Source organism: Etheostoma spectabile, chromosome 15 (genome assembly GCF_008692095.1).
Source record: "Etheostoma spectabile isolate EspeVRDwgs_2016 chromosome 15, UIUC_Espe_1.0, whole genome shotgun sequence".
Classification (NCBI taxonomy): Eukaryota; Metazoa; Chordata; class Actinopteri; order Perciformes; family Percidae; genus Etheostoma; species Etheostoma spectabile.
The window spans coordinates 7,711,773-7,729,614 of NC_045747.1; the positions used below are offsets into that span (position 1 = coordinate 7,711,773).

The 17,842-nt window shown below is 41.5% G+C and overlaps 1 protein-coding gene across 5 annotated transcripts in view; it reads left to right on the forward strand.

Annotated features, from left to right (window-relative positions):
- grid2ipa (glutamate receptor, ionotropic, delta 2 (Grid2) interacting protein, a) overlaps positions 1 to 17,753 on the forward strand; it is a 26,658-nt gene extending 8,905 nt beyond the window's left edge. Inside the window, exons 5-24 of one of the 5 annotated variants that reach the window (XM_032536728.1) lie at positions 4,005 to 4,280; positions 5,182 to 5,267; positions 5,487 to 5,556; positions 5,937 to 6,233; positions 6,860 to 7,011; positions 7,231 to 7,392; positions 7,809 to 7,915; positions 8,025 to 8,172; positions 9,314 to 9,645; positions 10,548 to 11,828; positions 11,877 to 12,965; positions 13,100 to 13,187; positions 13,681 to 13,770; positions 13,895 to 14,091; positions 14,211 to 14,366; positions 14,491 to 14,577; positions 14,692 to 14,821; positions 14,923 to 15,041; positions 15,170 to 15,334; positions 16,061 to 17,753. In XM_032536728.1, coding sequence (XP_032392619.1) covers positions 4,005 to 4,280; positions 5,182 to 5,267; positions 5,487 to 5,556; positions 5,937 to 6,233; positions 6,860 to 7,011; positions 7,231 to 7,392; positions 7,809 to 7,915; positions 8,025 to 8,172; positions 9,314 to 9,645; positions 10,548 to 11,828; positions 11,877 to 12,965; positions 13,100 to 13,187; positions 13,681 to 13,770; positions 13,895 to 14,091; positions 14,211 to 14,366; positions 14,491 to 14,577; positions 14,692 to 14,821; positions 14,923 to 15,041; positions 15,170 to 15,334; positions 16,061 to 16,141 — 5,113 coding nt within the window. In that variant the 3' untranslated portion in view covers positions 16,142 to 17,753. Of the gene's footprint in view, positions 1 to 146; positions 656 to 4,004; positions 4,281 to 5,181; positions 5,268 to 5,486; positions 5,557 to 5,936; positions 6,234 to 6,859; positions 7,012 to 7,230; positions 7,393 to 7,808; positions 7,916 to 8,024; positions 8,173 to 9,313; positions 9,646 to 10,547; positions 12,966 to 13,099; positions 13,188 to 13,680; positions 13,771 to 13,894; positions 14,092 to 14,210; positions 14,367 to 14,490; positions 14,578 to 14,691; positions 14,822 to 14,922; positions 15,042 to 15,169; positions 15,335 to 16,060 lie in introns of those variants that run through there. The other 4 variants (XM_032536727.1, XM_032536729.1, XM_032536725.1 and 1 more) reach the window with 4 other exon arrangements.
- The last annotated feature ends 89 nt before the right edge of the window (positions 17,754 to 17,842 follow it).

A 17,842-nucleotide genomic window follows, 5' to 3' on the forward strand; every position in this document is an offset into this window, starting at 1 on the left:
CACACACACACACACACACACACACACATTATGCTGACCTGACTATGAAATTCCACTGAGGCCCTCCTCTCCTCTCCACTTCTCTCCTCTCTCCCTCCTCACGCACTCCTCTGTTCATCTCATTCTTTTCTTCCTCATCCACTGAGGAAAGAGAATATTTGTCACTCACTATCTCTTACTGCAAGATGGTGGACGACTCAGTGACAGAGATTATCTTTTAACTATGATTGAGAAGACTACCGTGCCGTGACCTGGCTTGACCCTGTCTTCTTTGGACAAGGAACGGGACAAAAGATGGGGACAAAGAAAGAGTGTGGCCCCAAACATGAAGTTGGAGAACAGCTGATGATGCTACTTGAGGATGTTTTGGAGGTGTGGAGGGATGAGAACCACAGCCATCCTCCCTCTCTCTCATTATCTCTCTTTTTTCTTCTGGCTGATTTCCAAGCCTGCAGCAAGTGCTTTTGAGAACCAGGGCACCTTCCTTTTTCTCATCTTTCTCTTCTTTCTCCTTTGTCCGGGAGAGTTTGTTCAAACTAGATGGGGACTCATCAAGTTAGAGGAGAGGCATTAGCATTGCTTAACTGAGCTCAGGCACTTCCTCAAAGCCCAGAAGAGCCATGGGAAGGGATAGGAGCCTTTCCAGACACGTTCGGTATGGAACTTTTCCTTTGATCTCAGCGGTGTTCACTGTGCTTTGTGTTGTTTGTGCTGACTTGTATCTAAAGTTGCTGAAGTATTGTTGTACAACTAATTATATTGTTATCAAGTTTGTATTGATTATTTAAAACTTTCATTCAGCATGTAAAAATTTGGAACTCTGTACTGTCCCTGAAACTGACTCCAGCATGTGAAACATGATTAGAACACTGCAAGATTCTAGCAAAACTTTGACATCTCCAAATAATTAATTATATTTTTTATTCTTGCTTTCTGTGGCTTTGTAATTGAACTCTGTCTCTACAGATATGCTTTGTGTTTGCAAATTCATAACTGTTCCAGCTGTCAAATTAGCTGATCAGAAGTGGGTCTGATAATAATGGTTCTTGCAATGGGTTTTTTCCAGCTGATTGCAATTGTCATTCATTCCTCTGTGTGCTCTGTCCTTAATCCACCTCCTTCTTCAGGCCTAATTAAAGACTCCTCTCGCCCTCCTTAAAATTTAGGGCATCCTAAGGCCTACATCCAACTTCAACGGAGTAGAGCTGTGAAGTTCCTGCTCACTTGTTTTGCCGGGTTTACAAGATTTCACAAGTGAAATATTCTTTGACTGAGATTGTATCATGACAGAGAGGTGTTAGAAATGATAACGTTATTGGAAATCAACAAAGCCCTGTCACTGTCAGAAATACACTTTCTCTCTAGTTTTCCCTGTCCTCTGTTTGTCCGGCTAACCATGGTGATGTATGAGTGTAGTTTGGGAAAGTTCTGTGGCCTATATTGCTTGTAATCACATGCCTGCTTTATTCCAAATAGTTACATGACCATGGCCTAGAAAGAGCTCTAGTTCTCCACCTTCTGTCTTTCATTGTCTCTGACTCTACCATATGTTAACTGATTGTGTTGTCATATCTATCCCTGCAATATTTTATGCCATACTTCATATTGATTCATCACTTTAGACTCTTTCAACAACTTCTATCTCTTTCTTTCTTCATCACTCACTTTGCCTTTTCTATGAGCTACCTTTATTGACTGTAGTACTAATTAATGTTGTGTTATTGCTCTAACTCGAGTTGTTATAGTTCTACTTTTGCTATGCAAAACTGAGCCTGGAGATAGAGCTTCAGAGCAGCCTGCTGTCAAGTATGAGCACATTTCAACCCTCCAGGGAAGTGTTCTTTGCTGAAGAATCTTTTGCTGCATGAACACACCCAATTTTTTTATCACTGTCACCTACACCAACTATTTTCCTTGGCTTTTATTTATATGGATGACTTCATAGTAACCAGATGAAGTTGTATATATGTAAGTGATTTCTTTCAAGACGAGTCTTAATGTTTTTTTTTTTTTGCCCTAACATCACATCCACTTGTTTATGTCCACAGTACACTGAGCGTGTACTGATAGGACTAATACATAATTGTTTATCATCATCATCATCAGCATCATCCAGATTGTGTTTATTTAAAAGAGGCTGAATAACAGATTATTTTAATTATTTGACAGTGAATCAGCAGTTATCTCAAGACTTCCATTACATGATGACGTTGTGTGTATGACTCCACATACCATCAGAGTAGGATAAACACAACGATACTGTTGCTGCAGTGCTATTTCACTTGCAATATACAGCCGTAAATTAGATGCAACTGTGTCGTGCTATAATTGGTCACAAGACTCTGACAAATGGATAACTACATTCAGAAATCTAAATCAGTTGAAGGTCATTGTGAACATTGGTGAGTCTGATATTTCTCTAGGTAAGAAATCTCCAAAGTGGAAATATGTGTTAGCTTCCATCAACTTTGGATTGTAAGATAATGGAGGTAGCTCACTTTATGCGTCACTCTTAATTTAAACCCACTACCTGCTGTACATTTTTATGGAACTACCAAATCATGTAATCCTTGCCTCCTAACAATGTTTCTCAAATGTACCTGCAAAGGACTGTAACAGCTTTGAAAACCGAACCGCACTGCTGAGCTCTATTTTCAACAGTAGTGTTTGAGTTGTGCTGTGTATCTGCATGTACATTGGAACTGGTGCGCTGAAAAACCAAAGCACTTTTTTCTCCTTTGCACAGTGGAAGTACCCAGGAGATTCATGAAGGCTGAGAGATAGAGAGAGGCTTGTGTTGAGAATGGAGGCAGCATCATTTTGTAGGCGGGATGGGTGGGGGTGGGGGTATGCAAAATAGAGAAGGGACAAATGTGTGTGTACATGGGTGTGAGATTGAGGTTGCTTGTGTATGTGTATCACATAAAAGAGAAAGAAAGGAAGAAGGCGTCCTATATTTAAAGGAAAATCGGAGCCTCAAACACTTTGTATAACACAGTTATTGGCAATGATTCTTCCATTTCTGGGTCATTGTTTTGTTATATCTCTTGTTCTTGCAGATAATTGGCCAAATTGTAAGCTCATGCAGCAGACAACACCTCTAGCATAATTGGGTGTAAGGGGAGTAGTCATTTAAAGAAAAGAAAGCATCAGTGGTAAATGTCAGGTTTTTGAAAACAAGACAAATGTGTGCGGATGTTGAACAATCCTACACTGAGAAATCTGTCACAGAAGAGACAGCGATACCAGTTTTTACACCAAGCTTTAGAGCTTAAATACAAGTCTTCTTTGACAAGTTTGATGTCAACGACACTGCTTGTCCCCATTCCAATCTTCATTTTATTGACTGAACACTTTATTTTCATCTTCATAAGAGGTACATAAAACAGACGGGAGTAGAGTGGGGGCATCAGCTTACATAATCACCCCTGGAACAAACTAAATCTCACAAACTAATATCTAAGATATCTTATGGTGGGTTTTTTGCTTTAAGAGGATAAAGACATTGGGAGTTTATTATGGGAGGAGAAAATAACACTGGTAGAGGGAGAGGAGTACTTTCTCCCAGAGGTGGCTTTGGCTCTGAGCTTCCTCCTTTTCACATATTAGCAGGTAGCTCTCACTGATACTGAGCACTCTTACCTGCAGCTGCTAATGTGCAAGAACCACACAAACAAAGCTCATCTTTTATCTCTTTTATTCTCTCACATACATGCATACTCTCACAAAAACACACCCACAATCTAATGTTGGACCAATCCCTTCTACCTGCCTCTGCCCTCCCATGAGACCATATTATCAATTAAGTGGATCCTGCAGCTGGAACAATAGTCAGTTCAAGGATCCCTCCAGATTTTGGATAATTTGGACGATGGATGCTTTCAGAGATCAGGATAAAGAATTTTTGAGTTTTTGGGCTGAAATGCTGCTTTGATTTTGTTGGTATAAAGCTTTTCAGTAAGTCCTTTTCCTGAGTTTTTGTCTGATTTCACAATGTTCGCCAGGATCTTCATTCCCAAGAAGCACAGGGAGCGTTTTGACGAGGTGGTTTCCCAGAGTCTGTTGAGCCGGCTCAAAGGACGGAGCTTCAGTGACCCAAGCCGCAATCATCTTCGCCGCAGTCGGAGTGAGGATCACCCCGAACGCCTCCTGGTCTCCACCCGTGCCAGTTCAGTGCCACGCACCCACGCAGAGGAAGGCATGGCCCCCCCCACCCGCGGCATGCGCAAGACCACCTCACTCATAGCTGGGCACTCCAGTGGAACCACCACCAACTGTAGGTCTGTATTAAGTGTCATGTTGCAGATTTTTATTTGACAGTATTTTCATGGCTTATCCTGTCTTTATTTAGTTCCGGTGTGGTTTGGCTTTTTATCAGCAGGAGTCCCATCATCTCTCTATATCCCAACCGGCTAAACAGTGTATGTCATTTTTAGCTATCAAAGAAAACCCATTTCCTAAAATAACATCACTTCTCCCCTTACGTCTGATCACATTTATAACCAACAGCAGCTGTGACTGGTCTTCTTGTGTTAACATGGCATTTATGTGAATTAAGATGAGTAGGAGTAGAGTGAAAAATAGACTATTCAGTGGTTTAAACATAAACCTATTTAGAAAGTCATGTCTGCTTTATTGCTTTCTTCATCTGCTGTGATGTTGTTTCCTGTCTTGTTTTTATGAATTGATGATAGGTTGTTCTGGCTAGATATATATAAAGACAAAAAAAAAACGGATCACATTTTTTTGGATTAATACAAGTAAACAACGTGATTACAAACATCCTATCACTCTCTCTTGAGTTGTAGGAATAAAGTGCCCCAAGAAACTGCTTATCCCCTCTATGTTTTTGCCTTATGAGGATTTTATCAGCTCCCCTGGGATACACTGTCCATATTTAAGTGGGGTTGTTCATGCAGGATGGGAATTTAAAATAGTCTGTTGAATATGGAAATCTGCTGGAGGTCCACAGTTGGATACAAACTGCATTAACTGTCTCATTGCAGATCCCATGCATTATTTCATATAAATGTTACCTTTATCATATATTAACTACACATATCTTGCAATAACTTGAGGAAGAGCTGAGGATTTTTGCATACCTGCTTTTCTTTTATTTCCTATGGCCCTTGTTTATTACTCAGTCCTGCCTTTAACTAAAGCTCAAATTTGTCTCCTTAGGACAGTGAGAGTGTGTAAGGGTAACACGAGTTTTGGCTTCACTCTCAGAGGCCATGCTCCGGTGTGGATTGACTCTGTCATCCCTGGTAGGTAAACATGTGTGTGTAGTTCATTATAATTAATGTTTGTATGTGTAAATGGCTTGTAAATCACATGAGTACTTTTCATTATCACGCTGTAATAAAACTGTTATCACATTTAACAGACTGTTATAGCTTAACAAAGGTTCCAATTCTACCACTGTACTGTTTTTGTAATGAGAATAAATCAAATCAGACATCTCTTACTCAGTTTCTGTTCCACAGGAAGCCCAGCAGACAAGGCAGGTCTAAAACCAGGAGACCGCATCCTGTTTCTCAATGGACTGGACATGAGGTTGAGCTCTCGCCTGCATTCACTCTAGAATTCTTTTGCTAATTTGTGCCAAAGTTCCACATAAAATCATGCAGTTTCTTAATCTAATTCAATAGAAAATGACTGTATTTACAGGAAAACATAAATATGGTAATAAGGTTTAAATTAGACAAACAATGATAAAGACGCTCCCCAGAGAATATAAAACTACATGTTCTCTACAGAATACAGACCACTTTCCTTTTGTTGTTTATTTATTCACACATCAGTAAAGTGAGTAGACTAATTTAAATTGTGGGATTTTTAACTTCATTCCAAAAAATAATTTGCACATGTGATTAAAAGGCTATGAGAGTGTGAGTGTGCATGTGTTTTCATGTGTTTGATGTGTCTGCCTGTAGGACCTCCTCCCATGAGAAGGTGGTGTCCATGCTCCAGGGCAGTGGTGCCATGCCCACACTGGTAGTGGAGGATGGCCCGCCTACTTTCACCCTGTCAGAGCAGGACCTCGCAGGGGGCGGTGTTCCCATAGAGCGTTCCCGCTCACCTATGCTCAGCTCCCTGCAGTGGGTGGCAGAGATTCTGCCCCCCAGTATCCGGGTTCAGGGCCGTACCTTTGGACAGCAACTGGAGCACCTGCTGACCATCCAGGAGAGGTACACCATCTGCAAGGCTCTGGAGAACTTCTTCCAGCACAGGTGAGCAAGGGGTAGGGCAAGAGATTGGAAGAGAAGGGGAATAGGGTGAGATAGAGAGGGACAAAGGATGGATGTGAAGTAATGTTTAAACAGGGAGGAAGGGAGGGGGACAAAAAGTATTGAGACAAACAACTGAACATGTTTAACAACGTTTTGTACTGTTGGTGTTATTATGTTCCTTTTTTCTTCAATCATAATTGGTATGCAAGTTACAGTGAGACATGCATTTTGGAGATATAAATACATCGCAAATTTTATCTAATAAAAGGGGGTACTCCATCAGACGTTTTAGGACTGAAAGAGAGATTTTTCAAAGAGGCCAAGATATCATAATTTCATCAGACCCTGCCTGCTTGGTAAATGCCTTTTAAAGTTTGTAACAGAGGCTTTGTCATTTAAATTCCCTAAGCTGAACAAAGATAGCATTTAGCCCCAGATGACATGATACAACTAAAACTCCTTGTAATGAGTAAACTTGCTTTCCTGTATAAAAGTGGTGGAGTTCCCCTTTAATTTTGTCTAGTTTCCCGCATACATGGGTGACCATACCCACAAGCTCAACTACTGACCTCTGATTGGACAGCCAGGCGATCTCTGTCACATTGCCTGTGTTTTCATGGCAACAGGAATGTTGACACTCTGATCGTGGATGTGTTCCCGGTGCTGGATACTCCAGCCAAACAGGTGATCTGGCAGTTTGTTTACCAGCTGCTGACGTATGAGGAACAGGAGCACTGCCAGAGCAAGATCTCACGTTTTCTTGGATACAAAGCTCCAGGTGTGTGCAGACATTTGTCCTTTTTAATTCGTGGTGTATGTGCTTTTTGAGGTTTATATGTGTCTGAATGAAAATGGTTCTGGTTGTATGAGATAGACGCTGTCATTGGGGATCTTTGATAAATTCACTGGCTCAGTAAAGGGCAATCAACTCAGGTGTCACAGCCCTTCATACACCTTTGCATCTTCCTCTGCATTGCCATATATGTGTGTTTTCCAGTTCCACCACCACCACCACCTCCTCCCCCTCCTCCAGAGCCTGAGGTTGTCCCTGAGCCCCATCGACGTAGCAGCTCCATGAGGGTGACAGGGACTACGTACAGGAGCAGTGTGAGGGGACGTAGCTCTGATGACCTGGTCATTGGCACACACTTGGGCCAGGGTACAGAACTTTATTATCTTCATTATCATTTATAGCAACAGTAACTATGACCACCATGACACTCTTGATCCTTATCCCCCCCATTGCTATTAAAATTCACATTATCCTCATTGTGATCATGAACACAGTGCTGTTAAATCCTAGTTAGATTTTTTGGGGTACAATCTATTTGATATGTTTCCAGCTTACAATTTATTTGATATGGCAAGTGTGGCTCATACTACTTCAAGTCATACTGTATATTATATACAGAATAATAGTTAACATATTGTAACCTAACGTATTCCCATGTAGCCAAAATTGTTTGGTTGGTTGCTTCTCCCCTACTGGCCCAAAGATAGCCTGATCCAACTGGAGCTGACTGTCAGCCCAAACATACATGGGCCAGGGCTAACTCGGCTACCTGGTTGTCACAGGCTTCCGCGCAGAAATGCTGCTGGAGACAGGGATGAGGTTGGCTCCAGGAGAGAGACAGTCAGGAGATGGTACTTCCCTTCCTGAGACTCCCAACAACCTCACCAATGTAGGTACCTAAGTCCTCATGGGAAAAGATACAATGAATATCAACATAGGATTCACCTTGTATAGGGCAACTCTTACTCTGGCTTCTTTGTACATTTCTACCATACAAGCTGTCAGCGGTGTATGCTGAACTGGAGAACATGTATTCAACCAAGAGGTCCAAGTCTCTGAAGAGTCGTGCTCCTCCTGCTCCCGAGAGTTTGCTGGATCTGGAGCCTCCCTCACGCACGGCCTCCCCTACAATACATGCTAATACAGGTAGCTTAAAGCATACATATAGTATGAAGTCATAGCAGCTCAAATTATATTTAATTGACTGTATAAAAAGACTACCTTGCAGATCTATTGTATGCGTGATTGAGAGTGTATATTTCAGTGTAAGCAAGATAGACAAAGATAACAAAATGTTTAAAAAGTATTGCAGTGCAAGAATAATAAAACCAAAGGTAGCCAACCCATTTCTGACTCAACAGAATATGCATGCATTTTACATTTTACACACATAGGTTTTTGTTATTTCATGTACATAAATATATACAGCACAGAAGAGTCTTTAAACAACCCACTGCTTTTGTCAGGATTCGTTTAAATGAAGTTTAAGTCATTTTGGTACATTAGATCCAGTGTATGAAGTGTCAGAGCTGGCATCACACACCTTAATATAAAACATTATTTAGAATTTTTTTTAACAAGTTGCCATCTTTGACTTGATTTGTTCTGCCAATGAGGGATAGGGATGCAGAGTGCACATAAAAGTGTAAGATCGGAATATCATCTTATTCAATTTACATCAGGCAGATCCAGGCTTTTAGGTTGCAGGTCATTTTAAATTGTCAGACAGTAGTCTAATAAAGATTGAACGTCAAAAAGTAATGAGGATATTGTGATGGTGGAGGTGGAACTAGAATACAGACATTTAAAGACCCTCTTCATTCAAAAATGTGTTTTCTGCTATGGTTAACTACTCTGGGAGACATGTACAGATTACCTCTTTTGTGCAGAGCCTTCTCCAAAGGCAGAACTTTTCACATTTTGTAATTGTAGCGGAAAAAGCCTCATCTTACGTGCACACACCAACAATTTGTTACATTTCCTTTGTTAAATCTAGTTCATTATTGACACGGTTTTAAATTGGATGGGGGGGTGAGGGATTGGGGGAGTCTCCTACAGATTCTCGAGAAAGGAAAGCGTGTAGATATTTTCAGTGGTTTATTGTAGATTTAATTGGAAAAGAACAACATTCAACAGTTTAATAAGGGTGAAGTGCTTCTGGATGGGATTTATACGTGTACAATGCAGGGTGAGAAAACCTGACCACACTTTACTGAGTTAAGGTACTTAATATTTTGTATTTTCTCTACTGCCACTTTTTTTACTGAATGTCTCTTCCTTATCTCAGGTAGCCGTATGGGCCCCCAACCCCCTACATCATGGCCGGAGCCTCTCCCCAGCCCCCCAACACCCCAGTTCTATCCATCAGGGCTGACAAGCCAGACCAGTGGTGAGTCCAACCCTTACATTAGCCTGGACAGTCCCCCTCCGTCACCTCCAGAGCCTTCGGACTTCCCATCTAGTCCCCCCACCCACCGCAGCAACAAGCGGCGTTACACCTTCTCCAAACCACCACGCTCAGAAGACACAGATCGCTTTCTGGATGCACTGAGCGAGCAGCTGGGACAGAGAGTGGCCATTGTTGATGACTTCCTGACTCCGGAGAATGACTACGAGGAGGTAGAGTCACAGTTACATGAAGTCTGAAGCCTCATTATGTGGTGGAAAAAATAGCTGATAATTTGATGACTATTGATGTTGATTCAGTAACCACGTGTATGTAGTCAGATGTTGTCAGCTATCACATGTTATGAGTATGACAATCTGAATCATGAACTTTTTATGTTGAACTTTATTGATTATTTTCCTACAAGTTGTAACTCTACAAAAGAAGCTCTAAGACTGTAAAGAAGTTTCAGACAGTCTGGTAAAATAATTAAAGACATCATTTTGTTTGGTGTAGAAAAAAAGAGAATGTACGAATATCCTGAAGGCCCATACGGTTTTGTGAAAATAAGCATGTGTCCATAGTTTCTGGTGCTAGTGGGTTAATTCGGCATGGTACAATGATTCCCTATTGTATGTAAGCCTTGCGTCAAAATTTGAAATAGGACAGACCCCTTGACATACATACACTGACAGAACGGGTACAGAACATACCCTCCTGTAAAGTAAATGACAAAGTGAAAGTAGAACAAATCTAGATTAGAATCTTTTGCACAAAATTGCAATACAAATGGCCTCACACACAAGTGTTTTATTTCCCTGCATAGGGATATTCAGTTTCTTCAGTTATGTTATGCGGTCCTTCACTAATTACTTTGACCTTAAAAATAATTCAAAACAATCTGTAATCCATTTAAAACACAACACTATAATCTGCTATTAGTTGCTAAGACATATAGCCAGGAGATCCTGCACAACATGACCAGTTTTAATAGTCAACCATTATGTATTTTAGGTTTGGAATTTGAAAGAAACTCCCAATAAATTCATCTAGGTTGAGAAGTTTACTAAAAGCATTTCACAAGTTCCTCTTTGACATTAAAGGGCTAATGAAGTGTAATTGGTGTTAATGCCAGGATGTTGTGCAGATGGGCTTCCCAGATGAGGAGGATGAGGATAATGACGAAGAGTTGGGGGTAGACGAGGATGAAAATGGAGGATTTGTGGCTCCAGAGCTCAGCAGCCCGAGTGATGTTCAAAGCAGCAGTGGAGAAGAGAATGCCTCCTCCCTCACCTACTCTTCCTCCTCTGACCACATCCCTCCACCCCCAATGACCCCTCCGCCACCCCCTCCTGTTCAGTTCAATGACCCTCCTCCTCCCCCTCCAGCACCTGCACAGTCTCAGTCTCAGCACCAACAACAGCAACAGCTGAGCTACACCCCTGAACACTCCCCAAGAGCATATGTACCCATCCGGCGGAAATCTGGTCCCCCTCCACCACCTCCACCCCGCAGTAATCCACCACCTAAACGGCACTCCTTACATAAAGTGCTACCAACAAGGGAGGACCTTCAGGTCCACGCAACTATACAAGAGCTCAAAGCCTTCCAAGAGAAACAAGTCTACCAGGAAAGATTAGCCTATGAGGAGCAACAAGCATATAAGGAGAGGCAGGCGTATGAGGAGCAGAAAGCCTTTGAAGAACAGCAACTGTTCCAAGAGCAGCAGGCTTACAAGGAGCAACAGGCCTATCAGGAGAAAATCTTCAAGGAGAGACAGGCTTATAAAGAGCAAAAGGTGTATGAGGAGCAAAAAGCTTTTGAAGAGCAACAAATGTACCAGGAGCAACAAGCCTACCAGGAAAGACAAGCATATGAACAGCGCCAAGCCTACCAAGAACAAAAAGCGTACGAACAGCGCCAAGTCTACAAGGAGCAAAAAGCCTTTGAGGAACTTCAATCCTACCAGGAGCAAAAAGCTTTTGAAGAGCGTAAAGCTTATGAGGAGCAAAAAGCATATGAAGAGCTCCAGTCCTACGAAGAGCAGCAAGCATGTCAAGATCAGCAGATATACCAGAGCCACCACTCGATGCCAAACCAGCCAACACAGCAGAAATCTCACTCACCATTGCCTCTCCAACAACTGCACCAGTCCTTACCCTCACTCCCCTCTCCAGACTCCACCCATCAGCACCCTAACCATCCTCTGTATATGATGCGCCAAGCACAGCAGCAGCAGGCCCTCCAGAGTCATCTCCTCCGACGTCAATCCCGTTCAGCCCCACCGCCACACCAGCCACAGCCCCAACCAACAGTTCACCCCAGCCAACAAGGTCCATACGCTGAGGGCATTTACCAAAGCCATCAGGACATGAGACCACAGGCCCACCATTCCTCTGCGGAGATGCTCCACCAGGCACACAAAGCCCCAGCCCATCATTCCTCGGCCGAGATCCTCCATCAGTTGCAACAATCCCAGGCCCACCACTCATCTGCTGAGATGCTCCAGCAGATGGAACAAGTCCATGCACACTTCTCCTCATCAGAAAGGCTCCACCAAATGCACAAAACCAAGGCACATCATTCCTCAACAGAGGTTCTGCACCAAGGTCACCAGATGCAGCAAATGCAGCTCCACCACTCCTCGACCGAACTTCTCCATCAAGCGCACCAGATGCATCGGGGACAAGCGCACCATTCATCCACTGAGCTGCTTCATCAAATGCACAATCCCCAGGCCCACCACTCCTCCACTGAGTTGCTCCATCAAGCCCACCAGATGCACCAAACTAAGCCCCATCACTCCTCCACAGAGCTTTTGCATGAAGCCCAGCAAGAGCCTGCCTCCCTCCCAGGTCAGCTAAACCGGGACAGCTACTCCCATCAGAGTCGGAGAAGTCTTAAAGGTCATCATCAGACTCAAGTGTCACAGCAAGGGAGACACCAAGAACAGCAGATCCACCAAACCCATCACCCCCAGCCCACCAAACCCTCTCCCCAAAGACCTCACTCTATCCAGCAAACCCACCACCACTCCAACACACCTCAGATCCACCACATTCACCATATGACCCCACAGCCCCCTCCGCAAGACTACCAACACCAGATTCATGTCATCCACCCTCCCCATCAGCCCCACAGGCCTCAGCCCCTTCTCTCCACCTTTCAGCCGCTCCAGCCGCACCAGCCCACCATCTCCACTTTCCAGCCTCTGTCTCAACACTACCAATCCCAGCACCAAGTTCAGCCTTCCACTCAAGCCACCCGTCCACAGTCCCAGCCGTCACATCACCTGCTGCAGTTGCAACATCAGCCCCAAACCCAGTCCCACCATAAGCAATCCCATGGCCAAAGCCAGCCTCAGTCCCTCCCCCACTCGCTATCTGACCCTTCAGAGCACCTAGAGCCCCCTCCACCTCCACCCCTACCGCCACCCTGTTCCCCTCCACCGTTGCCCAGGCCTTTGCTCTCCAGGATGGACTCCAACCACATGAGTGTGAAGAGGCTGCGCTGGGAGCAGGTAGAAAACTCAGAGGGGACTATCTGGGGACAGGTGAGCATTGTGGATTTTGGACACTGGGACCTAAGGGCTCCTTTTGTAATACAAATTTAGATTTAAAATGACAAATTACAAATATTTCAACAGTCATGAAATTGTAATTCACTATTTTTGCATGTCTTTGGTAGTTAGGAGCCAATTCTGACTATGAGAAACTACATGACATGGTGAAGTATCTGGATCTGGAGCTGCACTTTGGGACACAGAAAAGCTCCAGTGAGTACATGTGGCTGTATGCAGTGCTTTAACTTTAAGCACAGCTAAAGATCATGAAATAACATGTAAATAATTATGGTTGCATCAATAAACCCCACAAATGTACATAGTATGTTACGAATACAAATGATTAAATCAGAATGGCTGATGCATTTTTATTTCTTAGAAAATCATTATTCAGGTACTTGGATCTATGCATCCTTTGAGCGTGATTATTTAGTCATTAAGTCTACAATATTTCACCCCTGTATCATATCGCCAAATAAAATTACAACACATGAATCCCCAGCTCTTTTTTTTATTACTTTTCCTACCATTTTTCTCACTTTTGACAGTAATTGTGGATTGTAAGTTTATTTTGCACTTGTAATTTGGTCTTAACCGGCTACATAAAAATGCAAAATGTACACAAAATCTTTATTCCCATTCATCTACCGTCTATTTGGACCTCCATAACATCTAGGCATTTTACAAACACTGATCCTATTTTTAGTACCTGTTCCAGAGCCATCTCATCTGCCAGAAACCTTTAAGAAGAAAGATGTGATTGAAATTCTGTCCCATAAAAAAGCCTACAATGCCTGTGAGTATACGTAAAATGGTAATGGTATATTACTTTGTATTTCCATTAGCCCAGATTATTGGGCACATTTATGGTTTAAAATTAGGAATTTATAATTCTTGTTTATTTTTCTGTTAACCTTTAGCCATCCTGATAGCCCACCTAAAACTGTCTCCTGGGGAGCTGCGTCAGATACTGATGAACATGGTCACTGATAGGCTGGAGCCAGCCCACATCAAACAGTTGCTACTCTATGCCCCAGATGCAGAGGAGGTAAAAAAGTATGAAGGATACAGACAGGACCCCAGCAAACTCAGTGAGCCAGACCAGTTTGTGTTGCAGGTACAGTCCTGGCAGGGTGTGGACGGGTGGGTTGATTGAGTTGATTAGCTGTTTCTATGTGCTGTATTTGTGTATCATTAGTCACTCACTTTTTGCTTGTTGTGCGTGTTCTCCATCAGATGTTATCAGTACCAGAGTATAAGACCCGCCTGCAGAGCCTCCTCTTTAAGTGTTCTCTACAGGAGAAGACGGAGGAGTTGAGGGGAGCGTATGACTGTCTCTACAAGGCTTCGATGGAGCTGAAGACAAGCAAGAAGCTGGCTAAGATACTAGAGGTAGCCATAGTACATATGAGAGATAAAAAGAATAGGTTGCAATTGAAAATGTAATACAATCTGTAAATAAGTTAGTTCTTTGAGAGTGTTACACTTCTGCTTCTTACACTCCGCCTTTCATTAGTTTGTGTTGGCGATGGGGAACTACTTGAATAACAGCCAGCCTAAAACCAACAAAACTACAGGCTTTAAGATCAACTTCCTCACAGAGGTACATCATACACTAATACATGTTCAAATCAAATGTTTTTTCAAAGCAGCCTGGGCTTTCTTTCTTATCATATTATGCTTATGCAGTTTATAACTTTATTATTATTTACTGCAGTTGAGCACAACTAAAACAGTGGATGGGAAGTCAACATTTCTACATATTCTGGTCAAGTCATTATGTCACCACTTCCCTGAGGTTTTGGATTTTTCCAAAGATTTGACCATGGTTCCTCTTGCTGCCAAAGGTAGATACACGTTTTTTTTGTCTTACCTCTGCACCATAGCTTGAGAACATTTTTTAATTGGCTGAGCGTACTTTTCTTCTCCTTCTTTTTTCTGTCTATAGTAAACCAGAGGGCTATCACATCAGATCTGAATGACCTTCATACAACTATCCAGGACATTCGCTCAGCCTGTCAGAAGATGCCTGTGACTGCTGAAGACCGCTTTGCTGTTGCCATGAGTGTATCCTTTACAGAAGTACCAAAGACAGCACTAAAATATGTAGACTGATGAAAAAAACAAAAACGATTAACTAATGTAGTAGAAGAGATGATGTGACTTTTAATGCCCCTTGACTCCAGTGCGCGTAGAACTTCCTTGAAAACAGTCATCCAGCAGTCCAGTCTCTGGATTCCCTGCAACAGAGGGCTATGGAGGAATTCAGCAAAACTGCATCTTTCTTTGGAGAAGACGGCAAAGGCACAAATACTGAGGCCTTCTTTGGTATATTTGCTGAGTTCATTGGCAAGTTTGAGGTGAGCAAGAAAAATTGATCTATTATATACTGTAAGCCTTACTGTCCTACTTCTACACTGTTACAGTAAAAAACATAGGCATGTTCCCCTCTGTAGTTCCTTTTTAGCCTTCCACCAAACTATTCAACATAATTGTTTGAAAAATCTTCATATTTCTTCAATCAGCTCCCAATGCACAACTTAAACGGTTGCAGATAAACAGCTCTTATGATTACCTCATTACGTCCTAGATTTTCTACTCTGCCAATGTTTTGTCTTTAGAATGCAGTGTGTTTAGTAATGAGCACAGCCTGCATTTCATCAAATATGTATAGAGAAAGTCTGCCAGACTGCATTACTAATAATGAGCTGCACACAGTGACAGGATTAGTGTGTTGACACTGAGTATTCAGCACTGTGCTGCAGCCTCGCAGGCTCCTCAGGAAGCCAGGTCTGAAAAAATTTGAATTTATTTTATTCAGCAACTTAATATGATCACAGCATTCAGATTCATGCAATTTACATTCAGTTTTTATGAGCACATCTATTTATGCAGCCTTATTGCACAAATTCTAAGGGCACCAATATTATCCTTGTAATCTGTTGTAATATATGTCTCTATGTACAGTATATGTATGGAGTATGTGTTTATTTATGTATAGTGGAAAATGGGTTTATGTTTTCTGTATGCAATTTAAATTATAACACTTATGTGAGCTCACAAACTCTGTTATTTCTTTACCACAGAAAGCTCTCAATGATCAGCAAGCTGCAGAAAACCAGAAGAGTCCCAGAAGTCCACGAATGGCCTCCCCACTGGCCTGGTAACACACACAGATGCAGATGACTACATACAGTAGTTCATACAGTACATACACATGTCCACAGACACATTCACACATACTGTATATACATGCACAACCACTGTGTATATACATGCACAAACACATACACACCACTCAATGCACAATTCTGAGCAAAAAAACAAGATTTTGTGTGTTTGTGTTTTTGGTCAAATTAAGGGAGGGAAGTTTTGACATGAGGCAAAATGAGGTCTTTTGCATCAGGATGGACGATTTAGCTTTATACCAGTGGTATAGTATATACTATATATCCTTTAAAAACAAGTTTTTGTTAAAGTAGAAAACTGTAATTTCTACAATAAGACTACATAGAATAAGGCTACATAGAAAACAACTCCCTGTTTGTTTGGCTGTCAATGTAACTCCACTATTGGAAAGACAGTTACTCAGTAACATCCTGTAGTTGAAGTTTTCTTTCTCTAAGCCTGAGTGTAAGTGTACTATTACAATTCTACTGTAAAATCTTTGTTACATGTATTCAAGTTATAGATTTAACAAAAAGGAATGTTATCCTGAAATAGATATTTAATTAAAATACATTCATATTCTCTTTGCGGTTTGGAAGAAAATCCACAAAAGCAGTTTTCCTGCTGTTAATTTACATGTTGTGTATTTTTGGAAACTACCCACCACACTGAATGTAACACAAGTTCTTTACTGACTTATTTTCTCAAGTAAATACTCTTTGAAATCATCTGTCTTGATGACAGATTGTTTCATGCTCTGCTTTGTATCTATGTCTCACTGTCAGCTGATTTTCCAAATCCATACCATGTCAGTTATCGCCACATCATTTCTTTTTTTCTAAATGGTATTGTTCTAACCTCTAATGTTACTAACGTGAATATATGAGACAACCCTCAGTGCAACCCTCAGTGCAAAGTTGGCACCTACTATTTGTTTTTATAAAATACAATTTTAACTGTTCCAAGGATCATTTTTCACTGGTTCACACTCACACTAAGTACTGTAGAAGTGGGATGATGTGGCGCTAATAGCGGGCAGTGTGCAATATGTGAATGTTGTGTTCCACTGTTGGAAATTATACTAAACATTATTACACTATATAAAACTATACAAAAATTATATTGTGTCTGCACTGTACAGAATGAGCGTGGATATAAATAAAACAGATACAGATGCTACAGTATATAAAGCACTTTGTAACTTTCATGTGTTACCCAAATATTTATTTTATTGATTGTGTCATATGGACCGACCATAAAGTAATACCGGTCAGAAGACAGCAATGTCATTACGTTTATTGTAGCAGATGCAGCATTTTGCATACAAACAACTAATAATACAGCTTCTGAGATGTGCCAGTGCTCTGTAAAACATGAATCTTAGTTGTCAAGTGATATTTTTTATATAGTAAGGGAAATTATTATAAGGATAATGTGTGCAGCCAGTAAAAACTATGTTTTCTAATGCTCCAAGTTCATTTTTTCTGCTTAAATTACAGAATGTAAACCTCTAAAACATTCATGTCCATTTAAGTTATATAAAGTGTTAAGTCTGTATTTTGTATTGTATCCTAACAATGTGGACAATTATAAATAGTGGAATGAAATCTGCTTTTGCCTGGATGTCTTTGTTTTTTAGGATTTGTGGTGTAAAAAACAATTATGGTATACTGGGTTAACAGGGTTATCTTACAGAGAAA